General features: G+C 49.2%; 1 protein-coding gene across 1 annotated transcript; it reads left to right on the top strand.

Moving 5' to 3' along the window:
* CUNH6orf89 (chromosome unknown C6orf89 homolog) lies at positions 1-24,052 on the top strand. The gene is made up of 8 exons (XM_066203872.1): positions 1-77; positions 3,427-3,633; positions 5,006-5,171; positions 16,615-16,769; positions 17,071-17,192; positions 18,275-18,401; positions 19,102-19,225; positions 19,609-24,052. Exons 2-8 carry the CDS (start codon positions 3,445-3,447, stop codon positions 19,692-19,694), a joined length of 969 nt encoding a protein of 322 aa, XP_066059969.1. The 5' UTR covers positions 1-77; positions 3,427-3,444; the 3' UTR covers positions 19,695-24,052.
* The last annotated feature ends 3,786 nt before the right edge of the window (positions 24,053-27,838 follow it).

Raw genomic sequence — 27,838 nt, 5'->3', positions numbered from 1 at the left:
AGCCGGGGCCGGAGCGGAGCGGGGCGGGCGGGGCCGCAGCCGGAGCGGGAGGAGCCGCCGGGCGGGACGCGAGCGGGGTGAGGCCGCGGGCGGGGGTCGCGGGGGGACCCGGAGCGCGGCCCCTCGGCGCGGGCCCGGCCTGGGGGGGGCTCGCCGGCTTGTGGAGGCCGGAGCCGGGGGTGCGGGTTGGGGCCGTCCTGCTTCAGTTTATTGATTTGTTTTTAAGGGTAACCCCCCGGCTGGGGCTGCTCTGGCTCCGGGGAACGGGGGCCGTGGGGCTGTGGCCGGGTGAGGGTCCCTCCGGAGGGGTTTCAGCGCAGGGCTGGGACCTGCTCCCCGGGCAGGGCGAGGGCGGCGGCATCAAGAGTGGTAAAGCAGATGGGAATATATTTTTATATCTGTATTTATATATACGTACATCACTGTAGGTTCACCAGCAAGGCGAGCAAGCCTTCCCTTTTAAAGACTCCTCCAGCACCGTTTCTGTCTAAATATTTGTCTTGTAAAGCCTTGGGCTAACCGCCCTGGGGTCTGTGGGCAGAGCTGGGCGCTGGGGTGCAAACCCTGCAGGCCGAGTGCCATCACTGTTTTTGTGCTGCTGAGTCCTCCCAGGGTGCTGGAGTTCATAAAAAACCAGAATAACATACGGGTTCCTCCTTCAAAGGCCTCTCTCTAAGGGGTTTGCAAGGGCTGAGCCCAGCTCAGTGTAAAGAGGGTACAGTAGCCTGTTGTTACTGTTTTGTCGGTTGTACCGGAGGGATAGGAGAGGAAAGAATGGGTTGTTATTTGTTTTTTAAGGCCTCATCTGTTCTCCCAGCAATGTGGGAGCATAATGCTTTATTTCCTAGCTGGAAGATTGAGTTACTCTTGAATTTGTCAAGGAGCTGGATTGGGTTTTTAGTGTCTGTGATTTACAGGGGTTGTCTGCAAAGGTGTTTGCTCAAAGCAGAATGTAAATGGAGAGGAGTGGGAACTGGGATATATCTCAGTGTTGTATTTTAGCAGGATTTTTCTGTTGTTTGGGAAAGGGGAAACCACAGCGTTTGGCAGCATTTCTGTGGGGATGTTTGTTATAAGTGGTTCTAGGCAGATCCAGCAAGCAGGAGAGGCTTGTTGAATCTGCTGGAATTCTGCACGGGACAGCTTCAGAGGGGAAAGCTTTGGCACTCGGGAGCCAGAGGACACTAGATAATCTTACAGACCACTTAGCACACCACTTACAGTGTCCAGGCAACTAGAGTAACCAGAAAAGCTGAAGGGGGGGAAAAAAAAGGCCTTTAATATCCTGCAGATGTGCTGGCTCTTGCTTCTTCCATGAATCAGGATATTGCATGAATGAAAGAGTTAGTAAAGCAGTGGCTTGTTTTTATCACGTGCGTGGCAGGTGCTTCACAGATGAGAAGAAAAAGTCCTTGTCTTGGAGAGGTTAATACGAGATATTATTGACCCAACCTGCTTTGCTTGCCCATGGGGCTCTTCAGGTGGCAAAATCTGGGACAAATATTTACATGGAACGCAAGGAATGTCGGTAGGAGAGGGCCAGGAGCTAATTAACCTGGCAATGTAGTGCAGTATGTTCTCAGGGTTGGGTTTTAATTTGGCATTTTTTACCTTTTTGGTGTTGCTGTGGCTAGAAATTTGACACTGATGTTAATATAACATCTGACATTAACTGCTGGAGTTGAATGCTTAGGCAGCTGCTGACCAAACAGGGGTTATTTTAATTTTCCTGACCTGATGCTCCGTGTGACCACATAAACAAGTGTGCAAGAGCAGAAAAGGGGGGATCTTGTGGGGAGAGGAGCAGTCGCTGAAGCTGGTAGTCCTGTGAAACCTGGGGGTTTTTGAAAATACACCCTAGTGTTGCATTAAAAAGAAGATGTTAAAATTGCCCTTGCCCGAGTTGTGATTTGTAGGAGCCCGTGGTTTAGGGGGAGAGCTGTCAGCCAGTTCTTTCAAGGCAAATCAGAGTTCAAATCTGAACTTTATCATGTCTCTTGTTCTATCCGTACATAGAGTTATGGCTGATTTGTGCTGTGGGAGCAGCCAGAACAAATTACAGCTGAGCAAATCAAGTTGAGGTGGCTTGTTACTCAGTGTATGCTCAGGTGAGCAGAGCAGGGCTGTGCTTTCCCGGGCAGGCTGTGCTGGGAGGGGTGTGCAGAGCCCTGGGAACAGTTACAGTTCTCCCAGTGCAGGGACACAGTTTGGGGAGCAAAGTGATGAGCTGGGTGAAGTGGATTCCTGGGGCCAGGAAACCGTAGAGCAAAATGGGGACAGGGCCGTGATTTCAGTTTTCAGCTGTGATTATCCATCATGCTTCTTGTGTTTTTATGTGATGATCCTCAGGGCAGAGCATTGCTAAACTCCCTCCCAGCTGGCCCACTTTGATCAGGTTAGTGTTACCCAGCTCAGAAACAAGAGGCAAAACAAAACTCTACAGATTCCGCCTTTCCCCCCTGGGCAGTGCCAGTGTTTTTCTCAGGCAATGGGAAAAAATTTTACAGTGTGATTCTCACATTGGCAGCTTGTACCTTGTCCAGCAATTTCTTTACATCTTTTCTTGAACCCATCAGCTGCTCTCAAAGAGGCCTTTGTGGCAGAGTGGAAGTGGTAGAGGAATATACTTTCTTTTTTTTTTTTTTTTTTTTTTGCAGCTTAATGTTGATCTGTCATGGGTATGCTCTTATAAGTGAGAAATAATTTGCTGTCAAATGCCATTTTGTCACCCAGCACAATGCAGTTCTTGCTGGGATATTTAATTCTGTGGCATCTCTGACCTGCAGGCAAACTTGGAGAGGAAGGTGGGGGCTTTGTTGCCTGCAGAGCAGCTGCTCTCACGTTGCTGTTACTCAATAATCAGTTGGCCTGGGCATTAGGTTGCGAAAATTTAAACAAACTGTAAACTGCTGAACTTTGCCCCACACATTCTGCTTGTTTCTCTGTCCTGTCCCTGTTGCTGACGGGGGATTTAACGAAAACAAATCTGGGTTAAAATAAGCGACTGCACTGATAGCGCGGGAGGGCTTAGCGGGGCTGCTGCCTGTGATGAGCAGCTTTGTGTTGTTGGCTTTTGTACTCGGTGAGCAATTGCTTTACGGGATGGATTCATTTGGAATAGATGAATAAATGGAGTTTCATTGATTTCTGGGAAGCTTTGTTCATTTACATAAGCTGCGGATCTCAGCCGGTTCTGCTCTTGTCAGGAAATTTCACGGCTTCTTTGAGTCGGTGGGAGATCCTGAGCCAGCAGAGACTATTAGGAGTGCAGCTCAATGTTGTGCTGTTGGCTGGGAGCAGGTTTGCTCCAGGGGAGCCTTCCTTCTTTCCTGGGCACTGCCACATCCCTGGGGTGGCTGTGCACACGCTGCTGTTGAGTTGCGTCGCCACAGTAGATTCCTGTTAACGCAGCCCATCTCTCCTCAGGGATTTCTCCTTGAGGCCATGGAGCTTTCTGCCAACGAGCTCAGCATCTATGACAAGCTCTCCGAGACCATTGATCTGGTGAGGCAGACCGGCCACCAGTGTGGCATGTCAGAAAAAGCCATTGAGAAGTTCATCAAGCAACTCTTGGAAAGAAACGAGCCCCAGAGGGGCCCTCCACGGTACCCTGTCTTAGTGGCTCTCTACAAGGTAAGGTGACTTTTGTGCATGAACACAGCATTTGAGGGTCAGGGTTCTCCTTTGCACTTGAGCTTCTTATTTCCCATTGCGTTTTCTTGATGAATTTTCCAAGATCTTTATTTGAAAAGCTGTGAAGTGTAGCTTCCTTCCTTCATGCCATGAGCTGCTTTGAGAACAGGAGACAGCTGCCCAAGACTTGGAATTGCTCATGTGTGCTGTAAATTTACATTGTCAACATCTTCCTCTCCCATAAATTGTTAAATAATGAGATTTGGATGGATTTTTCAAACTAAGATTCCTAGTGTTGGCATCCTGAGTGGAAAAGTAAGGAAGGAAAGAGATTCTTGAAGTTAAGGGCCGAGTAATGAAGTGAACATGGCTCTATTTCTGACCCTGCCAGTAACTTCTACATGTCTTTCTTCTCCTTCTGGTCTAGGAAATAAACCTATTATCATCATCCTGGTGGTGGAAAAATGTTTTAAAAGCCTTAACTGAAAGATTCTGTAAAAACTTTTGCAAAGGGGGTAGAAGGGTGCTATTGTTAGGTAGGTTTGAGATCATTCAATCCTAGACTGGTTTGGGTTGGAAGAGATCTTATTAATGATCATCTAGTTCCAAGTCCCTGCCATGGGCAGGACACCTTCCACTGGACCAGATGTTTGCTTCAAGTCTGAAAAGCTTCCCACTGACATAATATTCAGTAATACTCGAGTGTCATCTCTACAAATCCATTGCAATGGGTTTTATTTGGAAAAAAATTCGAGCTCTCTTCCTCGTGTCCTATAAAAAGCTGTAAAATGAGGCAGGAGAACAGGAAACTGCAAATTTGAACTTTCAGCTTCTGTTCATGTTTTTGCTGTTGATTCAGTTTGACTTTGGCCGGGGGAGAAATAACGTCATGTCATCTCTTCAAGGCTTATTTGGGATTCTGGTATGGAGGAGGGAGCTGGTGCCAACTCTGCCAAAGTGTTTCGAGGCTTGACGGATGTTTGCAAAAGCCACAGGGTTTTCCTTGTGTAAGAGGCATGGCAGGAGTGCAAGCTTTTATTTGATTAGGTAGGGAGGAAAAGGAACTATCTGTAGATAATCCTCATTGATCTCATGCTGGATTATTTGCAGTGCTAAAATACAGGAACAGAGTTGTTTTTGTGGCTAAGGCTTCTTAATTTCATCCTTGGACAGCCCTAATAATAAAACTGGGTGTCAGCTCCATGTACATAAATAGCACTGCAGCTGAACGAGGAGACACAGCAGAAACAAGAGTGTTCGTGTTGTGGTGCACGGCCACAGCCCTTTGATAGCAGCAGAAGGTGTGTCCCGGTGTGAGGACACCTCAGCTCCCTGCAGCGTGATTAACTCGGTGCCTGTTTTCCCTCTGCAGGGCCTGCTCACCCTGGGCTTGGTGTTGCTGACTGTTTACTTGGTGATCCAGCCCTACAACCCACTGCCACCCGAAGCACCACTCTCCAGAGCCCAGGCCTGGGGCTCCCTCGTCGGGCACATCCGGCTGCTGTCCCTGCCCATTGCCAAGAAGTACATGTTGGAGAGTAAGGAAATGTTTTCCCTTCTGTAACATAAGCCTAGCAAGAAATACCAACTTAAATATCAGCCATGCGAGTCACTCGAGTGTCTCCAGGGCACCACAAATGTGTTGCTGGCTTGGCATCGTGGTTTTGTCTTTTCCTACCACTGTACTTAAAAATAGCATCCTGAGTTCTAGCTTCACTGGGACTGAAGCATATTTTATCTCTAACTTGATAATTTTGTTCTTGCACATTCTCTTTTTCTTGCTTTTAACACCTCGGGTCTTTCTTCCACAAGAGTTCCCTTTCCTCTAGAAATTTTTGCACTTCTGAGAACCAGAACTGAGATAGCTCTGCTGGGGAAATGTCACCTTTTCTTGGTTTTTCTGAGTAAGGCAAAAACCAGTTTCTCAACCAAATCTTGATATGTGAGCAAAGTGTAAAAACTTCAACTTGTGGCCTGGTTTAAGGAAAAGGAGTTTTTGCCAAGTGGCATATTGGGAAAGACCTGGGGGGTTGAGTGCTGTCGTGTTTACGTGACATTAAGGGCAGCGTGTGTGTGAGGAAGTCAGATAAGGGTTCCCTGTGAGGTGATCTCATCACAGAAGAGCAACATCATAGATCTTCCTAGAATGGCATAATAGAAATGGAAAAGTTTGGCTATTTCTCATTCTTGGTTTATCATTTCACTGACTTAGACTGGCAGGTGGGTGCAAGCCTGGGCTCTGCCTCTGCTGGAACACAAAGACTGTCAGTGATGATAAAGCTGTGAATTATTTTGAGCAGGGATGTGGCACAATGTTGATGGTCTGGTGGCTCACTGTAAAAACAAACTCCTGTGGCCGTGCCCTTGTCAGGTTTATATTTAGCTTGGGCACCTCATTGTGCTGGAGTTGTCTGTGGTGGCTCTGACCTTCCTGCCAGAGCTAAAAAGGGCTCCCTGAAATGCCAGCACCATTCTGCATCCTCTCCCTCCCTGTTTTCCCATGACGCTGACTTGGGATTTCTGTTGATTCCAGTTTGTATGGGTGGGACAGGGTATCCCCCATTGTTCCTCTTCTTCCTTATACATTGGGATATCTTGGGGAGTGAAAAACAAAGGTGAGGAGATGGCTCTGATAAGCACTTGAAATTAGGGGCCTGCTTATCTATTGCACTCCAGCTTTTCCACGGGTGAACACTCCCCTGTGTTGAGATGGAATCCAATGGGAATTTTAATGTTCATTTCACTTGTCACAAGGGCCAGGAGTGACAGGACAAGGGGGAATGGCCTAAATCTGAAGGGTGGCAGGTTGGACATTAGGAAGAAATTTGTCCCTGTGAGGGTGGGGAGGCTCTTGCACAGGTTGCCCCAAGCAGCTGTGGCTGCCCCATCTCTTCACGTTTTCAAGGCCAGGTTGGGCAGGGCTTGGAGCAACCTGGGATAGTGAAAGGTGTCCCTTCCCATGGCAGGGGGTGAAGCGAGATGAATTTTAAGGTCCCTTCCAACCCAGACCATTCTGTGGTTCTACTGTATTTGTTCAGGCAGATTTTGTCCAGAAAGTTGACAGGTTCTTCCTTGAGATACCACAGGGCCTGTTTGGATGAGAAGAGCCCAGGGAGGTTCCTTGGCACAGCAAAAGGTTTGTAGGACAAAGGCTGCCTGACACCCTTGAAACAAGTGAGCATCTTCTTGTAAAGATAAATAAGAGCAGGAGCAGTTCTGGCCTACCTTTGGAAAAACCAGCTGAATGATGAGGAGGTGAGGAAACATCCAGAGGAACAGGGGAAAAGAGAAAGATGGATGGATGGAGAGGAAGGATGGGGTGGTGTTATTGAAATGCACATAAAATCCCTCATGCCTCTGCGAGTCCTGTAAGTGTTCAGAAGCGATGAGCAATAGGGTGGGCAACAGTCCAGTTCTGGGAAAAAGAGGAGAGGGGGGAGGCAGTTCCTGCTCTCTTTTCCACAGAATTAGGTTGTAGTGGAAGCTGCAGCATGTCCCTGTTAACAGATTGACGGGGGCTGGCTGGAGTGACTTTGATCCTGCCTTGGCAAAAGGAACTGAGCAAGACCCTGGCTATTTGAATGGGAGAGTGCAGCACCCAGCCTGAACCTTGGCTGGGTTCCTGTGGGAATCCCTCATGTCCTGGCTTCCCAGCAGGCAGCTGTGGCCAGTGACACTGTCCCAGTGACACTGGTGTCACCATCACGGCTTGCTGCTGAGAGGACACTGGTGAAGCCATCCATCACGGATCTGCAAGAGGGTGTTCCATGGCTTGGGGCTGAGTACTCTCCCAAGCCCTTTCAGCCCTGCTTTGTGTGTGTTGTATTATTTTGCCCCTAATTTTGGCCTTGTGGTCTGCTGAAGAGAAGGGGTAAAGCTGCGTCTTGCGTTTGTTTGTTGATGAGAGTCTAAGTCCAGGAGGTCTTGCAGGCAAGTCTGGTGTTCTCCGATCACAGGATCCCAGAATAGTTTGGGTTGAAAGGGACCTTTGCAGGTCACCCAGTCCAGCCCACTGCCAAGGCAGGGTCACTTGGAACAGGTGGGTTTGGAATGTGTCCAGAGGGGGAGACATGACCCCCCTGGGCAGCCGTTCCAGGGCTCTGCCACCCTCCATGGAAAGAAGTTCTTCCTCATGTTGAGGTGGAACTTCTTGTGTTCTAGTTTGTTTGTGGCCGTTGCTCCTCATCCTTTTGCTGGGCACCATGGAAAAGTCTGGCACATCCTCTTGGCATCCCTTGGAGATATTTATGTACATTAATGAGATAGAAGGGAAGTTTGCACTGTGCCTGAGCAGCAGAGAAAACCACTAATGAAGGGACTCGACGTACAGACTCCTTTTCCTTTCCCTACGTAGGTCCTGGGAAGAAAATTCTGAGGGGGCTGAGGATGGAGCTTGGAGCTCTCTGTGCTCGGGCAGCAGTTCAAAGGCAGCTGGGGCTGTTGCTGTTGAAAGCCACCTGTTGTCAGCTGGAGGCTGCCGTGGCCCACCGGCAGTGCTGGCACACACGGCCGTGGTGCGGACACGGCCCAGCCCGGCGTGGGCGCACGGGTGGTCCGGCTCCTTCCTCTGTGCCTGGGCAGGCAGGGGCAGCCTGGGCTGTGCTGTCCCTCCTGAGCTTTGGGACAGCTTTCCTGTGTCCGGGCTTGAGGCTGGAGCTCGGTCTGCTGGGAGGTGTGGGCTGAGCAGCCAGGTTTGTGTTGCGGAACAAGGGCAGCTCAGTTGCTGGGTTTCTCCTGAGAGCCAGGGGCTCCAGGCAGAGTGGTGGTGAGGCTTTGGGAGGTGCAGAGGTGCAGGATGTGCTCCTCCCTCCCTCCTGCTCATTGTGACCTGCCCTCCATCCTTGTCCCTTCCATCCAAGAGCTGTGCTGTGGGTGACAAGGTCTGCCGGTCTGTCAGTGGCTGTGGGTGGACCTTTGAGCAGCCGAGGTGAGGAGCAGCATCCACAAAACTCTCTTGCATTGTTTATAGGATTGAGTCCAAAGTAAATTTCCTTTTTGCCTGTCTCTGTGCTCTTTCTTGCTGACTTTTTCCCCCGGATCAATTCCCATATTAAACCTTATGTTCCCACCCTTTGTTCCTTGATAGCTGACTCTTAGACCCTTGGGTCTGTGCTTCTCTCTCTTCCAGCTGTTTTCCCAGGGCAAGGTCCCTGTGGTTGGAGAAAAGGTCTGTGGAAATGTGGTTTGCATTTGCTCTTCCTGAGCTGGTGTTTATGCAGAGCTTGTGAAAGCCACAATGCTGGGTCACGTTGGCTGCTCTGGGCCTGTGCTCTTGGCACATCAGCCCTTCATTTGTAACCCCAGAGAGGCAGTGGGCTGTCAGACCTCTGGGTCTACCTGCTCTAAGGAACACAGTGGTTTTTGATGGGCACGTGGCTTAACTCACAGCTATCTATTGCTGTTCCATGGAAAAAGCAGGACCTGGGCATTCTGGATTCATTTCTCAGATAGTCTGGGATGGACAGTTCCCTCTGTGTTTTAGTTCTCTGGTGCAAAATAGGGATCTGAGTGCTCCTCTCTCCCCTACAAGCATTAAGAAGAAATAAATGAGCTCTCAAAGTCTGCAGTAAAGCCAAATAAAAAGGGGTTTTCTATTCTGTTAACAGAAATTTTAAAGCCACACTGGTGGTCACTCTACCTGACTTTTCTTCCCTTCACACCTGTTTCATACCTATAGCTTTGTTAATATCTAAATATGATTTTTGATGTCAGCTGGTTGGTAACTGTTCCCTGCCAGCCATGCAATGATGTGATGAGCAGAGCATGAAGCTGCTCTCACATGACCTCATGTATCTGCCCATGGTAAGTTCAGTCCTTGCAGCTGAAAAACCTCAGCAGAGCAGGTCTGTCAGTGGGGAACAGGCTGTGGCCCAGTGTGACAATTTGCACGTTGTACTGGTGGCAGGGGTTATAATGACCCTGAGGAAAATCCAGCTTTGCTTTTAATAATGACAGTTGGTCCTGGGCACACTCACCCTGCACAGCCCAGAATCAGCTGGGTCAGTAACTACTCAGCACACCTGAAATCAGGCAAAAGCACACATGGATCTCAGTGCTGGAAAAGAGATCCTGTGCTAGTTATCCCCCAGCTTGGAGAAGAAGTGTTAAATACCCCTTTTTGCCTGAGCAGTAGGGCTAAAATCATGTTTACAGGTTTACATGTAATTATTGTAGAGAAAGGAGCCCAGCTGGAGGAGCAGTGTTTAGCAACACCTTGTAAATGGCCTGTCACCGTGTTACTAAAGCCTGCTGGGTGCCAGAGCTATTTGTGGGGACGGGTCACAGCAGGCTTGGTTACTGGGGGAGGACAGCAGCTGGTTACTGGGAGAGGGCAGCAGCCTCTGCCTCTTGGCTGGCCCACCTTGGGTTTAGCTGGAGGCTTGCCTTGGCCCTTGGCCAGCTCCTGTCTCTTCTCTGATCTTAACCCTTTGCAGGCAAAACACTTCTCCCTATGCTTCTCTCACTCCAGCCCTGGACTGTTTTTATCCTTGGCACAGCTTTGTGCAGAAGGGAAGCATCCAGTCTGCCTGCCTTGCACGGGGACTTGCTGCTTCTTGAGAGCAGTGTGGGCACCCAGGTGTTCATCCAGCCTTTCCCTGTGAGCTGAGCACCCAGGTGTTCATCCAGCCTTTCCCTGTGAGCTGAGCACCCAGGTGTTCATCCAGCCTTTCCCGGTGGGCTGTGCAGCCCATGCTCTGTCTGACCCGTGGGGCTCAGGCATTCCCGTGCCCAAGGAGCATGGGCCTGCTCTGAATGAAGGGTTGCACAATAAGGCTGCTTGGGAGGTAAGGCAGGATCTGATTTCTAACTTGTTGCCTCTCCTCTTGCTCTCAAAGGATGTTAATTTTTTTTTTTTCCCCTAAGCAAAGCTGAGCTGGTTTTTGCTCTTGTTTTGCTGCATGTTCTCGTGCACCTGCTTTGGGGGCTGAAGCATTTGGAGGTGGTTGTGGGTCACAGCATGTGCGGGGCTCCCTCCCATCACTGCACAGCTGCCAGTTTATCTGATCTTTTGTGTGTGTAAACAACCCTTTTATGATATAACCTGAGAGCAACCGGCAGACATGTGTTGGCTCGTTCAAAGGGGAAAAAAACGGCTGACTTTGCAGGGCAGGGTGGTGCCAAGCTGTTCGTACTCTCTGTTACTTTGGCCTTGGTTCAGCCACTGGGCTGTTTATTTGGGTTTGCTGGCAGTAAACTAACCCCAAACCATTGTGGTGCTGTGGAAATACTCTTCCTTTTACTTCTGTATTGTGAAGCCTCCAAAATTTCTTGTTTCCTCCTTTGCAGAGTGAATCCTTACTTTGGATTTCCTTCCCTGGGAAGAGCATTTGCCATAGGTGGCCTCTTGCAGAGGCATTTAGCAGCCTGGCAGAGCCCTCTGTGCACTTGTGACACAGACATGTCAAACCTTTTACAGGCTGGGGCCACCATCAGGCAGGTGACAGCAGCTGGGAGGGGTTTGTTTCCAAAGCTGTTCCTCTGAGGCAGATTGCTCACGCAGCACAAGCTGTCGCTGGGGCAGGTAACCAGAGGTGCAGCTGCAGTGGGCTTCGGGTGCTTTCCTCACCGCTTGGTCCCTGCCTTCCATTTTTGAGACTGGTAGGTGCAGATTTCTCCTGGAAATAATGCTCTTTTGCCCCAGTGGACTGTGAATTCCTCTTGGGCTCGGCTCAGCAGACTTGATTTCACAATGTCTGGTTGGATCAAAATCATTTTCGTGCTCTGCTCGAGGTTGACTAATGATCCCTGGGCTGGTGGAGCAGCCGTTCCCCATTAGTGAGATGAACGAGTAGTTCTTCAAGCTGTTGACTTCTACTCAGAACAACAATAAAGGGGTTCTTGATGGGGGTTTTTTTGTAGCTGTTATTTTGTTCCTAGCTGTTTCTAAAAATGCTGTGAACCAAACTGGGAGGTACTTTCTTCTCGTGGCATAAATATATTCAGTATACCCGGAGCTACAATAGGAGTTCAGTGTGAGGGAGGAGTGAGGATCTTGTGCTGAACAGGGACACTCTTTGTAGTATGTATTTAAAACCCCACTGTGATGCAGTCCTTAATCAGGACTTGCAGGCTGTAATTAATAATCCTTATGTTTCCTGCCTGACTTACTTAAGAATCCATCAGTTTAACCTGACTTTGACATGACATTATAAATGATCAAATTAATTTTTAGTCTAGTGAAGAATTTCAGCAAGATGGAGTTTAGGAAACATTGCTTGTGCAACAAAGTGCTCCAGATGCCTCTTCCAAACTGTGCCACCTGGTAATTACAGGGCTTGGAATTCCTACATCTGTAAAGTAAGAATGATGGGATTTACCTGTGTCACAGATTGTGATCATCAATTGATGCCTAAATTGTTCCACTATCCCAGGTTGCTCCAAGCCCCATCCAACCTGGCCTTGGACACTTCCAGGGCCACAGCTGCTCTGGGCACCCTGTGCCAGGGCCTCCCCACCCTCACAGGGAAGAATTTCTTTCCAGTATCCCATCTATCCCTGCCCTCTCGCAGTGGAAGTCTTCCCCCTCATCCTGATACTCCAGGCTTTGTCCCAAATCCTTTTCCAGCTCTCTGGGATCTCCTTTAGGCACTGGAAGGACTCTAAGGTCTCCCCAGAGCCTTTTCCTCTCCAGATGAACAACCCCAGCTTTCCCAGCCTGGTTCTAGAGCAGAGGGGCTCCAGCCCTCAGAACATTTCTGTGGCTTCCTTGGGACTCACTCCAGCAGCTCCACATCCTTCTTGTGTTGGGGTCCCAGAGTGGAGGCAGCTTTGCAGGTGGGATCTCAGCTCAGCAGGGCAGAGGGGCAGAATCCCTTTCTAATGAAACACACAGGTTTGTACAGTGGACCTACAAGAAAGGACAGAGAAATGTCTGGGGAATATTCAGTGCACAGCCATTCTTGGAGCCCTGAGTTCATCCAATGCTTGCTGAAGTTGCTTGAATATTCCTAGGATTGGCCCCGGTGAAGTATGTGGTGGGTCTGGGGAATAGTCTCATCCTCAGAAAGAGGAATCTGGGATTTGGAACCGGCCTTTGCAGGTTGTGGAGCTGCTCAGTACATTAGCCAGTCCTCTGGGGAGCTTCCACAGTTACTGCGGGTGATGGCAGCAACAGCCCCTATGGAAACAACACCTGGGGGGGCTGTGAAGTCCTGGGGGGTCTTCCCTGGGCCCAGACTGCCCTGTGCTGGCCTGGCTGGCATTTGCCTGGTGGAGATTGCTTCAGCCTTGCAGACCCCAGTGCTTGGTGGGGAGCCAACAAAGTGCCTCGGCACCTGCAGTGCTGCAAGCGGGAGGTTTTGTGTTTTGAGCACTTTGTTAGGGTCAGGAGCAGCCCCTGGCTCTGTATCCTGCAGGAACAAAAGTTCTCCCAGCTAGAAGCTTCCCTTTGAACCTGCTGCACTGGCAGTTTGATCCTGCGCCCTCCATATGGTCCCTAAAGAGAGCGGGGCTTGCTGAGATCCTGCTCTCGCATCCATGTGGGCAAGTTTCCACAAGTTAATTTGCTTTGCTGCAACGGGCAGAAGCAGGGCCAGGTCTTCTCAGGAACCTTGAGTTTACAATCTGGTCATCCACACCCAGCATCTCTGGGGCTGTGCACACACACCCCTCTCTTGTGCTGGGGGCAGCCAAAAATTCGGGAGATCCTCTGTGAAAACAGCCAAGAAGGGAGGGGTGGTACTCATTTTAAATTGATGGTGACTTGAATATTATTTTTCTGCGTAGTGGAAAGTATAGTCATAAACTCCTTGTAGCATTAATCATAGATGTGTTTTAAGGGAAGATTGTTATCTCGGTCTGTGCTGTGTTAGCAGCTGAAAGTCCCAGCCCTGGCTCTGCTAGAAGCTCTCCAGACACGAGGGAGAAGGCAGCTCTTGTTCTGGAGAAATAATAACACATAAAAGGCAATATTAGGTGGTTGTGGCCGATGGGGAACTGAAGTTCTGTTGAACAAACTGGAGGCAGCCCCTCAAAAAGGGGTGAGAAAGCAGAGAGAAGTTGGCCGCACTTCTGTCGTGTAATGGATAGTTGGATGTGTCACTGCTACAGCTGCTCTCCTGCACTCCAGCTCCACAGGGATAATTGCCCACGCCCAGCACTTCAGCGTGTGCATGGCAGTGGATGCGCCCGTGGTGTGAGGGTTGTGCTGGGATGAAAAGAGCATCTTCCATTTGCATCCCTGAGCAGCCGTGTGTGTGCGCAGACAGCTTCCACCGGAACAATCCCCAGGGTGTCTGGGCAGGCAGGGTGATAATGGAAAAGGAATGTAGGGAGGGTAAGGAGAGAAAATCAGCATCCTGGGTGAAATCCTGCCCTGGTCCCCAGTGGCAGTTGGCTCCTGTGTGCACCATCTCTCCTCCCGCCCTCCCTGGGAAGGGCAGGCGCTGCCTGTACTTGTCATGCCAGTCACACACATGCTGGTGCACAGACTAACACCCTCCACAATAAATCTAAAAGATTAATTACTAGGAAAAAAAAAAAAAATCCCACAACCCCACTTGCAGCATTTGAAATGCGTCTCAACCAGTGCTCTGCTCTTGGTTATTCATGGGGAAAAGAAATCACCTCCTGAATCGAGCAATTGAGAATGCAAATATCCCAGCCTGGCTCAAAAGAGGAATCAAGCTCTGTACTGTCAAGCTGATTAGCATCCTGTTCCGTGGGGTACTGCCCTGAGCCCAGAGGGAGAATTTGGGGACAACTATGCTTAATGCTTAGGGATGAGGTTTCTGAGTTTTGCCCAGAGAGAAATTACAGTCTTGCTACGCCCCGTCTGATGACAGACCATAGAGATGTTTTCTTGTTCTCTTCACAGCGACTGCCCTTTCTCTGGTGAGATCTTTCAGCCTTTTGTTTCCTGTCACTGACCAGCTGTTTTTTGTGAGTTGAGTTTTTTTGTTGTTGTAAAACTGAAGCTTTCTACAGGCAGTGGAACAAAGATTTTCTTTTTTCTCTTGTGAGCAGGGAGGGAAAGTACGTCGGAGCAGTTTCTCATGGGAGTGGGACTTCTGCTTGCAAGAAGGATTTTACACTTTGTTTTGCCTTTTTTCCCCTTTTCCCTGAAAGCAGTGTAGATGCGTCTTCCAGAAAGACTAGGACTTACATCCTGATCCCTTTCAGTCCATATCCCAGCAGTAGGGTGGGAAATGCAGCATTTGGGAGTTGGAAATACTCCGCAAGAAAGAAGCAAAATGAATCCCAGTCTTCTCCTTGTTGATACATCCCAGTGAACGTAAATCCTCTGTAACATTCCTCGTGGCTTGTTGCAGATGTCAGAGGGGAAAATAAAACAAGAGCTCTCCTGTGAAGTGCTGTTCATCCCTTCTTAGCCCTGTGCAGGAGTGTGAGTGTGGCTGGAAGTGGCAGTGACAGGCAGGTTGTGTGTGGTCTTCTTCCCCCAAAAAAGCTGCTGTGCATCCTTCTTTCCCAGCTTTTTTCCAACTGATTTTTCAGCTGGACTTCACTCTTCTTTTGCCCTTTGCCATCCCCTTCATTTCCTGAGTTTGCCCGGAGCAATGTCCAGGAGACTTTGGAGCTGTTTTGGCATGTGCTGGCAGGGTGGGCCTGTTGGCGAGGACAGATCCCTGGATATTTCACGTGAGATGTGTCCCAGCCTTGGGTTTTTCCTGACCCACCCTGACAGATCAGGCCTGGGATGGGTTTGCTGCCACTGCCCAAGTTAAGCCTCTCCCGTTGGATTAAGGCTGCAGAACCAGGGCTGTCACTGCCATCAAACCTCTATTTGAAGTGGAATTTCCATTAAGCTCTCCCATTTCTCACAACCTGCTGCTCTGTCTCCAGATATAAAATTTGTGTTGGGGGTGCTTAGACTGGATATCAGGGAAAGGTTCTTCCCCCAGAGGGTGCTGGGCACTGCCCAGGTTCCCCAGGGCATGAGCATGGCCCCAAGGCTGCCAGAGCTGCAGGAGTATTTGGACAACGCCCTCAGGCTCAGGGTGGGAGTTTGGGATGTCTCTGTGCAAGGCCAGAAGTTGGAATTTGATCTTCATGTGGTTCTGTGATTCTGTAAATTAGAGCCATACCCTTTCAGTGTGGTGGCTGCTCTGCACATCTTTTAGCATAGAAATGCACGGGGTATTCACCATTGTACTGCTCATTCCCTGCTGCAACAAGTCCCTTCTCTTAATGTTCCCTTGGTTTTTTGGGAGGGCTGTTAAGTTTGAGGCTGGGTATAGGCATCGAGTTGTGTTTTCATGTAAAAATTGAATTTTTGAAGATGTAAACATATGCACGGCAGTTCAGCTGATTGTGGTGTAACAACAATATTTGGAATTTAGAATGGATGTGGCTGTGGTTCAGGGTTTGCTTGTGCTGGGACTTCTCATTTCATCGTCAAATCAATGCATGGGATGAATGAAAACAGCAGCAGCACATCTTGGTGAAATCTGACATTTCCCCACTATCTTCTGCACATCAGAGACTGGGCAACCATTGTCTGGGACAAAGTATTTCTAAATTAGCACAATGGTAAAGGGGAGGGTGATGATTTCAGGTATGTCCTAGCAGGGTTCATGACACCAGTGCTAACCATGTGGGAGTTACTCTTTCCAACCTGTATGTTTTTTTGTTTACTGGGTGTTACCTCCTTGATAGCACTTTTTTGGGTTGTTCTTTTGCTGATGGACTTGTTTCAGTTTAATTACACTACATATGATGGTTGCCATCCTTCTGTTGCTCATGGAAGGATAGCTGAGCCTGTGTGCCTCATGTACAGAGAGAAGTGAAATTTCCATAAGCTCTCCCATTGCTCACAACCTTTAGCTGTATTTCCAAAATGTGCTGGAAACATTCCCTTCAGTTCCCTGCCTGGTGAAGCTTCTTCTTTTTGAGTTACAGCCATCAGAAACTATAAGAAATCTCAGTGTTTCATGCTAGGGATAATGAGTTTATCATTGAATTTGTCTCCTTTCCATTCCATTTTTGGTCTTACTAAACAGGTTTCCCTTGTTTCTTTCCCAGAATGCCAGGACTGGTGGGCAGCAGGTTGCAGACAGAACACTTCCACACTTCCTGCAAACTGCACAGTCTGTTCTGCTGTGAAAAGCCTTCACATAGTGACAGACTTAAGAGAGCTATCAGAAAAGCTCCAGAGGCATCAGCCTTTTCTAATCAAGGTAATGCAGGGATTTGTTAAGCTGGGTGATGAGTCCAAACTCTTGAACAGCACGAGCCCAAAACCCCTGCCCAGTATGTTCACCCATGAACTCAAACTGCTCATTCAGGACATGTGTCTAAGAGGACATTTCACCCCATTGTAAAGATGTGGGAGGAGAAAAATCCCTGCATTGTTCCTCTGACTAATGATTTGAACACTTAGCAATCCACATGCTCTTGGATGTGTTCTAGTGGGAGGGAAATGGAAGCAGGGAACAACCCTGGGGGCACAGCTTTTATCTTTGTTTCATGTTCTTCAAGACAGGGCAGCATCTCTCCTATGAAGAACTGAAGCATTTTCAGTCCCAGAATCCAGAGCTGGCAGAGGTTATAATAGAAGAAAATTCAGCTGAATTATGGAGCTGCCCATTTTTCTTTCCCTGGTGAGTCAGACAAAACATGTGATGGATGGACACATCCTTTCTGCAGGGGTGCTCAAGCTCTGCCTGTGTGAACCACCAGTGCCTGCAAGGTGCAGTTTAACTGGAGGGAAGGCATACAGGAGTGGGTTACAGGCTTCTTCTGCTTGCTGCCACCTCAAGAACTGGCTTGTTCTGAGGACAAGACTTCTGCTCTAAAAATGGAGAGCTGTGGCTTGGTCTCCAGATATTACTCCCTTTATAAGATAAAATTATCTCAGGGAATGCCTGGTCCTGTTCTTCAGGCTGTAAGTCATCTGGGCTGTGATCTGATCACCTGAGGCAACTAGTTCACATTTCTATCACCTCTGTCTGCTCAGTGGAAATCCTCCACTACTGGTGCTGCCTGAGAAGAGATGCCATGACTTCTGCAAACACTGAGAAGTAATGGAAAGTCAAAGAATCCTGCAATTTGTGTTTGGTCTTGTGCAGAAAATATGGCCGACTCTAATCCTGCTTTTGCCACGCACCAAAAGCTCTTTGCCAAAGCCTTTAGTGTGAACAAGGTGTGTGAACAACTCAGAGCTCTCTAAGGTCTCAGAGCAGGCAATGCAGAGGGATGGTCAGGGTACAGAAGAATTAATCGTGTCAATCCCCTAGACAGGGATGTAAAAATAACAAGCCTCACCTGGCCTTTTCCAGTTAAATTTTCTGGTCTAGAGGACAGCCTTGGATCCCCCCTGCCTCGCCATGTGGGTTCAGTTATGGTTGTGTATGATGCCACCTCTCTGCATCTTTTGTAGTCAATGGATCTGGTCAATGACTTGGATCATTTTAAGGGAAGAGGGGAGGGAAATGAAGTTCAGGTATCCATCAGGATCTGTTTGTTCCCTCTTTACACGGTCCTGGTGCAGGAGCCCAGAGGAAAGTGGAAAGGAGCACAGGTTTAGAGGCTGAGGTTGAATTTTGCTCCTGGCTCCCAGGGTTAGTCTGTCATGCTGTTTATCAAGCATGAATGTTTGGCAAGAATTTTATCTGGAAAGTAGCTTTTAAATGCAAACATTATCATTGTATGATGATTCTTTAATATGGGCTGGTTTGTTTAGGAACAAGTCCGTGAATAAATCTCGGATTCTGCAGGAATTTTTCCCCAATTCCTCTTTGCTGTCCTTCCCCAAGAGAGTGTCCCTGGAGAGCTGCTTCCTCATTCGCCATCCAGATTTGGGGAATAAGGTGAGAAATTCATTCCAGAGACATTTTCTTCCTGTCTTTGTGTTGTCTCCCAGCAGCTCTGAGTTTTAGTGGGGTTTGCAGGGTATTTTTAGCTGATACAGTCCTGAAAAGGAGCATTTGGGGTTGTATCAGTTCTGTCCATCCCTGTGTAAAGTGGCATCTCAAGGTGGCTGTGCCTCCCAGCAGCTGTGTCTAGTTTGGGGCAGGAGGTGCCCTGTGCCCATCTCCCTTGGCAGCTGGAGATGTCACAGAAACAGAGGGACTTTAAAAATCATCTTGTTCCAGCACCCATTGCCTGCTCCATTCATGTGTCTGGCCTTGCTCTATAGCTGGGTGAGGTCTTTTTGTGCACAGTTGGGCAGAATTGATGTAAGAGTTGCATTTTAGGAGCTGTTCCTTGCAGTGAGTCTCACTCATTCTGAGGCACTTTAGGCTTCTGGCCTGATCTCCTCCTGTGTGTTTTCCTGAGTTTTGGGCATGTGCAGGCCCTGCTTTGCCTTGGAGGACAGGAGAACCCTTGCATGCAGCTGAGATTGCACCTTGCATCTCAGCTAAGATTCTGTGATCCTCTGGTAACTGGGGGAGCAGCAGACATTTGCTGTGTCTCACCTGCCTGCAGGGCAGTGACTTGTCCCTGCTTTGGGCAGACAGAGCCAAGGAAAGCTGGCCAGGCTTTTGAAATCCTCTCCTCCCGTCCTAGAGCTACAGCCTGCACAGCCTCTTCGCTGTTGGGAGTGGGCAGCTCACCCTGACTGTCGCACCTCTGGACACGTGCAGAGGACACTGTGAGATGTTCAAGGTGGAGCTGGAAGCTGGGGATTTGGGTGAGTACCAGAGCTGTGGCATGCAAGGACTGGGAGAGTCCTTGGAATCAGGAGACTGCTTCCAGCTGGGTCTTTTCTGTCTGACGCCTGGGATGGTGGTTTGTGCCATTGTCACCTCCGGGCTGGTGTGTGCCTGCTTGTCACAGCACAGGGAGTGATCCTTCTGGGCTGGGAGTTTGTGGCCTGGAGCACCAACACTGGGATACCAGGAGATGCTCAAACCTGAGCAGTGTGGGCACACAATGGGTATTAGAAACCCAGTGCCCACTGAGGGAAGTGTCTTTCCAAAGAGCTCTGGCATGACCACATCCCTTTGTGGGAAATGGGAGCACTCATTAGGGATGGGCTCACCTAACAGAGCCTCTCCATTGCCTCTTCCCAAGGTTATGCCAGCGCAGATCACTGGACAATGAACTTCATGGCCAGAGGGACAGAGCCAGCTGTGGTTTGTGATGGAGCTGCCAGCTAAGGATGGTGGGGTGGGAAAACAGAGCTGTTCCCAGGACAAGAAGACTTTGAGCTTTGAAGCCAAGGCAACGTCTTGAGAGGAGCGAGCCAGGGCAACTGGGGCAGGCAGCTTTGCCACCCTGCATGTTTACAGTGTTTAAAAGTGACTATTTTCCTAACCCTTGAGGTAATCCTTTGCCTTTCCTCAAATGTATTTTGGGAGAAGCTCAAGCTATTTATGACCCTCCCTGTCCCCTCAGGTAAGCCCTGGGTTTGCAGCAAAGGGGTTTTTTTTTCCAGGAGCAGCAGATGGATTTCTCAGGATGAGATTCACCTTGTGTTCTTTATGGATTATGGCACTTCTGAAACTTCCTGGGGGGTTTGGGAGTGGATGGGGTGTGTGACATTTCTGTGTACGTTCCTCCTGAGGAGGAAGCTTTGAGCCTGTGTAGTCAGGCTAGTTCTATAAAGGGAATTAATTGGTGATGTGTCTCAGCTCTCCCTCACGTCTGCAGCTGTGTGAGCCCTGCAGAGCTGATCTTGGCTCCAGGGCTGGGGAGAGCCTTGAGCCTGAGGGCAGAAACTCTCACCCACTTGTCCTTCTTGTACCAAAAGAATCCCTTCAGGCCTCTGTGTGTTGTGATCACCCTTCTGCAGCTCTCTGTCAGCAGGTTGTGAGTGAGTCAAATGGTAATTGTGCTTTTCTTCACCTCCACTTCCTTTCCTGCAAAATCACCGACACAAGACACACGTGTTAGTGGTGCTGGCAGTGCAGGAGTTCTGGATGGAGCTGGGGCTGGGAGAGAGCAGCTCTGTCCAACTTTCACCTCAGACACCAAGGGCTGCACAGCCGTTCTCAGCTGCTCTTTGTTTTTGGAGGCACTGCCTGTGTTCCCATCCCACGGTACCTCTGGGAGCACCTGAAACCTCCCTCTTCCCTGGCATATCTTTGCATTGACTCCTTCCAGACCTGGAACTCTGTCTTCAGAATGAACGCTGGTTTTTCCTGGGTCCTTTCCAAGCTGCCTTTGCGTGTTTCCTGCTGCTGGAGCAGTGCTGTCTCCAGTGCCCTGAGAGAGGCTCGGGTTCGGAGTTTGCAGGCTGCGGATGCTCCGATCCCTTCCAAGTCTGATCCTTTGGGTCTGATCCCACTGCTGAAGATCATTTACAGATGTGTCAGGCTGAACTCACAGGCCAGGGCTGGAGTTCAGGACATACTCTCACACTTGTTAATATGGAGTTGGGAGGGGTTTTGGTTGACAGTGAGTTAACTCTGTTCTCAGGAGCAAGAGCCTTTTTCTCTGTAAATATTTTAGGTACATGTAAAATGACAGATTGGGAAAATGTCTGTCCAGCCTTTGTTTTTGAGGAGAATGGGAGCAAACATTGTGTTAATCTGATTAGGAGCTGACAAAAGCTGCCAAATGGGATGACCATGTCTGGCTCCTGTACAAGAATAAGGCAGAGGACAGTTCCTGCTCCAAAGAATTTAGTCTGAGGCCTTGACACTACAAACATTTCTATGCATAACCCTTGTTTTTCTCCTGTCAAAACAATGAGAACAAGCCCAGCACCTGTGTCAGTCTGCGTGGCCCTCCGTGCTGGACACACACCAGATCTAGTAGAACCAAACGGGGAGAGTCTGGCACTCTCAGGATAGAAAAGGACTAATATAATTTGTTACAAAGTATTAAAGGGAATTGGACTAATAAAACTTCTATTAGTATTCTCACTGCTTGGAGTGTATTTCACACTCATGACACTACATACAATCTCATACATGCCAAGACACACACACACACCACCCCTCTCCCTCTTAAAGCCTGAGTCTTAGTTAATGGAAATTTGGGAGTTTGGTGATGGCAGAATTAGGGCCTCATTAGTGACTGTTGCTATTTACACTTTGGCAGCTTCTCAAATCAAATTCAAAGGCTGACAAGGTTACTTCACCTCTTCCTGGTTTTGTATCTGAACCATTTTTGTAAAGCATTTGCTCAAAGATGCTGCTGGAGCCATTCTTGCTGAGATTGCGGCAGGTTCGGTGACACTGTCACTGCTAAGTGTCCTTGACTGTAACTTGTAAAAGAGCTGCGGAGACAATTCCCAAGTGTCTATGAAATGCCTGAATTTTGAGAGTCACACTTAAGCCATTGTGGCTGTCTGGCTCTTTCGGGAAGAAGCAGAGAAAATGGATCTATTTACAGTTGCTGTTTGGACTGGGGGGAGGAGGGGGAGGAAGGGGCAGGTTTGTGCCTGTTTAGCAGAAGTGTTCTCACGTAGTGCTTCTCCCTTCCTCGAAGAGTTGCAGCTGGTTGGACAGGAGCTGGTAAGTCTGGCCTGTTTGCAGAGCAGCCTTCCAAGTGCACTTTATGGGCTCTGCATAAGTTTCCAGCTCTGTCTCAGCAATACATTGCATATGTCCCAAGCTCGCTCCCTTCGGAGTTTACATCATTTGTTTTTAAGCTCTCCGGTATATTTTCTCTTCCTCTTCCAAAAGCTGTAAGGAATTAGCTGCTAAACTAAAACAGGAGGGCAGTTCTCCTGCTGATAAAAAGCCGATTTTGGCCGAAGTGCAGAGCCCCAGTCTGCAGCACAGCTTCCAGAGCAGCTCCTGTCTCCAGCTGCCAGAGGAGTGGTGCTCACACCTTCCACATCCCGGGGCGGGCGAGGAGCCACGGTGGGAAACCCGGAGGAGAGGCCACAATGGCAAAACCGGGATGGCCAAAGGGAGGTTTTGATACCTTTACTGCAATTAAGGTGTGGTCATCTTCCTCAGCCAGAGCTCCAGCTTCACAGAGTCCCTGGAAAGGCTGCAGGACTTCCCTAGAGAGCCTGGTGGTCCTAGTGGCCTGCTGAGGTGGAACTGGGGGGAAATAGGGCTGTTCCTACAGCTATTGAGGTTTCACAGCCATGATCCCAGATGAGTCACAGGGGGTGTCCCACCGTGGTCTCCCTCACCTCAGCTCCCCTTTTGCACTCTCTGTGCTGGCTTGGACAATCTCCCACTCCCACTCTGCCCAGCTCACATGGGTTCCCAGTCAACACATTTTAAAATCCTTTTTTTGTGCTTCAGAGCTCATTGCCTGTGAGCTGGGAGATGGATTACTCCTGACCCCACATCCCAAAAGCTGCAAAGCTGCTCTGAAATCACACCAGAAATCGGTACTACCCACGAGCTCAGTGGGCAGAGGTGAGGAGGGGTCACCTCTGCACTTGCCAGGCTGGAAGGACGGGCTGTCCCCGTCAGCTGGGCGGGAGGATTGTGGTTTAAAGCTGCTCCCCAAAGCAGGGGTCACTGAACGGTGCTGTCAGTCAGTCCTGAACTCAGGGTAACTGAAAGGAGGAGAAAGGATTATTATGATTTACTTCAGTACCAGGAAATCAGCGGCCCCCACGGGAGCAACGCTGGCAGTTTCAATTGATTCTTTTTTTTGGCTTTCTTTGTTCCTTTTCATTTTTTTTCCCTGCCCACTGTTACTGCACACATTGATTCCCCTGAGGGGTCCCTTTGCAAGGCACTGGAGAGCTTTGAGTCAGATTTCCCATGAGTCCCCAGACTTCAGCTTCTCCCACCAGGCCTGTTTTTGGAGGGTTCTGGAAGAGAAGTTGGTTTGTCTGGGCTGGATCAAAGCACCCTCTGGCCTCCTGGGCTCCAGCAGCAGCAGGAGGTGGCGAGCAGGAGAGCATCTCATGGTAGAGACGTGAGCTCTGTCAACACCAGTGTCTCAGAACAGGGGATCCTTCTGCCTTGAAACCCTCTTGTTCCCTCCCTCCAGGAGGGAAGTTTCCCTTCCACACACCCCAGTCCCAGGTCCACGTTCAGCCTCGTGACCCCCAAGAGAACCGAACACTGCTGGGGTGAGGCCGTTGCAGTGGGTGCACAAAGAACTTTTTGCTTCCTGCAAACCAAACTTTCTCCTCTTGGTAAATTTTATAGGTAGAACTCGATATCCTCCTCTTCAGGAACCTCCTCCTTGTAAAGGGCAGATTTAGTGTCCTGCTGAGTTAGACAAGGGAGATGCTGGACTTCCTTTGCTTTGGAGATTCAAACAAATGGCAGGTGATTTATTTTTAGCATTATCTCCTTGTCTTGGGTGGGGAGCCACATTCTTAAGGCTCAGAGGTGCTGGGAAGTAAAGCTATATATGCATAAAGACTGTTTCAATGCTGAACACTAAATTCAGTGATGGATTAAAAAAAAAAAAGAATGTGAATATGCACTTAATGCAGAATTTTATGGATGGTCCTAATTTAATATATTGCAAACTTTGTAAATACTTGGGAAAAGCCTGTAAAGTGTGTAAATAAATGAGATTTGTATGTAAGAAGAATAAAATTTTTTTTAATTTTTGCAATTAAATACAAGTGTTAATGACCCTTTTCCCTTTTCCCGATTTTTATTTTCATGTTGTGTGTCAGCTATTGAAGGGTTATTTAACTTTTTTTAGGGCACTTTTTTAAGGGAAGTGTAATTTTAAATGAAAAATCAGAACACTTTTGTTAGAAAAATGTCATAGGAAACACTTTGTGAAAAAGGAGCAGTTTGGGATCTGTTCTGTGGGTTTTAGCCTGGTTCTCTAAACAAAGTTGATGCAACAGCTCTGCCTGTCCCTCCTTTCTTTTCTTTCCAGTAACAATCTCCATGTTCCCTTCACAATTCAGTTGATTTTAGCCAAACTTTGAGGCGTGGAAGATGATAAACTCCTCCAGAGCTCATAAATCCGGGCGAGTAGGGAGAAGAGAGGGATCCTGTTACTCCCACACCAGTGCAGGAGCCTTGTTAGACACCGGCCACCCCCGCTGGAGACCCTTGAGATGTGAGTCAGTAGAAACCCAGGCTTGGTCACCTCTGTGCTGCAGAGTGGGGCCTCTCTGGAGCCACCAGGCTGGAGCAGACCCTGTCAGCTGTTGGTGTGTGTCTCCTGTCCCCGTGCAGTGTCTGCTGCTCCCCGGGGTGTGGGGACGGGCTGTTCCTTGAGCCAGCAGAAGGAAAGCTGCATTCCACATATCCTGTCCCCAGAGAGCCGACAGTCTGGTTATTCCAGCCAGCCCTGTGCACAGACACAGACTCCCAACTCCCCTGTTTGGGGCAATTTCAGCTCTGTACCCCCTTCTTCCTCTCCTGCACCCCTTCTCCTGATGGTTCAGGGAGGAGGCATCAAGCCTCTGCTTGCCCCTGTTCCCGGCAGGCCGGGGGAGCCCGGGGGCTGTTCCTGAGGTGCCGAGTGCTGTCCCCCCAACACAGACACGGGGCTGGCCGAGGTGGGCTCTGACTCTGTCTGGGGAGCTGCTGTGCTGCAAACTGCTCTCAGCGATTGCATCTTGCTGCCTTTGTTTCTAAAGCAGCTGCATTCCAGGGACGGGGGAAGACCCGTGTGAAAACAGGGCTTTGTCAATTGCTGTGGGATTATTGTTATAGATTGTGGGTGACACTGTGGTGGATATTTACTACAGGGTACCTGTGAGTAGAGGGAGTTGATGAGGTTTTCTATGGGCAGCTGGAAGTAGCCTCATGGTCACAGGTCCTGGTTCTCCTGGGGAACTTCAACCATCCTGGTATTTGTTGGAGAGACAGCACAGCTTGGCACATGCTGGAAGTCCAGGAAGTTCCTGCAGATCATTGAAAATAACTTTTTGATACAAGTGATGGAGGAGCCGAGGAGGTGAGGTGTGTTTCTGGACCATGTACTACCAAACCAGGAGGGACTGGTTGAAGACAGGAAGGTTGGGGAAAGCCTTGCCTGTAGTGGATCAATGTTATGGTAAATCTCAGGATCATGCGTGGGGAAGCAAAACAGTAGCAGGGCTAGAACCCTGATTTTCCAGGGAGCCAGTTCAACCTTTCCAAAGACCTACTTGGAGGAATCCCATGGAACAGCACTCTAGAAGGGAAGGGGGCCCAAGAAATCTGGTCAATATTCAAGAATCCAAACTCAAGACCATCCCCATGATCCAGATATGAAGCAAATGGGGCAGGAGACCTGCATAGAAGAGCAGGGAGGTTTTAGCAATTCTCAAATGGAAGAAAGAAATTTATGGGATGTTGAAAAAAGGGGCAGGCACATGAGAGGTCTATAGGAACATCTTAGGGGTATTCAGGGATGCAAAAAGGAAGACCACAGTCCACTTGGAATCGAGTCTGGAAAGGGATATCAAAACAAGAAGGGCTTCTCCAAGTACATCAGCAGCAAAAGGAACATTAGGGAAAATGCAGGGCTGCTGCTGAATCCACTGGGTGTCTGGGCACGGAAGACACAGAGAAGATGAAATTACTCAACACCTTCTTTGCCTCAGTCTTTACTGCTGAGAGCAGCCCCCAGGAATCCCAGACGTTGGAAGTAAGAGATGAAGGGTGAAGAAAGGAAAACCCCCCCTTGGTCACAGAAAGTTGAGAGAGATCAGCCAGGCAGATTTAATGCCCATCAATCCATGGTGGGATGCACCCACAGGTGCTGAGGGCGGTGGCAGAGGTTGTTGCTTAGCAACTCTCCATCATCTGTAAAAAGCCCTGGAGAACAAGAGAGGTGCCCAACGATTGGAGAAAAGCTGTCGTTAACTCTTGTCTTCAGAAAGGGCAAGAAGGAGGATCTGGAAAATTCCCAGCCAGTAGCCTCACCTTCAGCCCTGGAAAGGTGATGGAACAGCTGATTCTGAATATCATCACCAAGCACCTGAAAGTAAGGAAGGTTATTGGGAGTGGTCAGCATGGATTCACTAAGAGGAAATCCTGTGTGACCAATCTGATGCCTTCTATGACGGCATGGCAGGATGGATTGATAAGAGGAGAGCAGTGGGTGGTGTCTACCTTGACTTCAACAAGGTTTTTGACAGTGTCCTGTAACATCCCCATGGATAAGCTCAGGAAATGTGAATTGGATGAATGGACAGTGAGGTGGATCAGGCACTGTCTGAGCTCAGAGGCTCGTGAGCAGAGCAGAATCCAGCTGGAGGCCTGTAATCAATGGTATTCCCCAGGGATCAGTACTGGCCTTGTTGGATCAGTCATACCCAAGTTGTTTGTCAACAGCCTGGATGAAGGATAGAATGGACCCTGAGCAGGTTTGGTGATGACACAGAACTGGGGGAGTGGCTGATCCACCTGAAGGCTGGGCTGCCATTCAGAGGGACCTGCACAGGCTGCAGAGGTGGATGGAGAGAAACCTAATGAGGTTCAACAGGGGCAAATGCAGGTCCTGCACCTGGGGAGGGATAACCCCAGGTACCAGCACAGGCTTGGGGTGACCTGCTGGAGGGCAGCTCTGCAGAGAAGGACCAGGGGGTCTATGAGTCAGCAGTGTGCCCTGGAGCTAGGAGGAACAACAGGATCCCAGGGGGCATTGGGAAGAGTGTGGTCAGCAGGTCAGGGAGGTGATCCTTACCCTCTGCTCTGTCACGGGGTGGCCATATCTGTGTTCAGTCCTGGTCTCCAAGTTCAAGAAAGACAGGAGTTACTGGAGGCCATAAAGATTAAGGGGCTGGAGCATCCCTCTGATGAGGAGAGACTGCTGGAGTTGGGCCTGGTTAGTCTGGAGAAGACTGAGAGGGGATCTCATCAATCCATATAAATATATCCAGGAGGTGTCAGAGGATGGTATCAGATTCTTTCTAGTGGTGCCCAGCAACAGGACAAGGAGCAACGGCCATAAACGCGAAACACACAAAGTTCCACCTCAAGACAAGAAAAAAGCTTCATTCCATGGAGGGTGGCAGAGCACTGAAACAGGTGCCCAGGGAGTTATGGAGTTTCTCACTCAGGAGTCATCTCAAACCCACCAGGATGTGTTCCTGTGTCACCTGTTCCAGGTGATCTTGCAGAGGGGTTGGACTGGATGATTTTGAGGGCCCTTCCAAACCCAACTATTCTGGGATTCTGTGATTTTGAGAGAAGGCACAGGAGGTAGAAGAGGGGACCCATAACTGAGGGCCCAGGGGATGGCTGAGGTTTGGAGCAGCAGAGCTTTGAAGAGATGAAGAATGCCAATCCAGGGATAAGGATTCAGGCCTGGGGAGTGACCATGCATGTTTGTTGGCACCAGCCCCAGTGCAGCCTCTCCGTCAAGGCCGATATGTGACACGGGTGTGTCCCATGTGGCTCCAAAACTCTAATAAATACATTTCCTCCCCAATCTTCAAGCTGTTGGGTGTTCCTGGCTCTTGGGAGGTGCT

Source organism: Chamaea fasciata, unplaced genomic scaffold, assembly GCF_029207755.1.
Source record: "Chamaea fasciata isolate MVZ Bird 193981 ecotype frontalis unplaced genomic scaffold, bChaFas1.0.hap1 SCAF_25, whole genome shotgun sequence".
NCBI lineage: Eukaryota > Metazoa > Chordata > Aves > Passeriformes > Sylviidae > Chamaea > Chamaea fasciata.
This window is presented reverse-complemented; position numbering and strand designations above follow the sequence as displayed.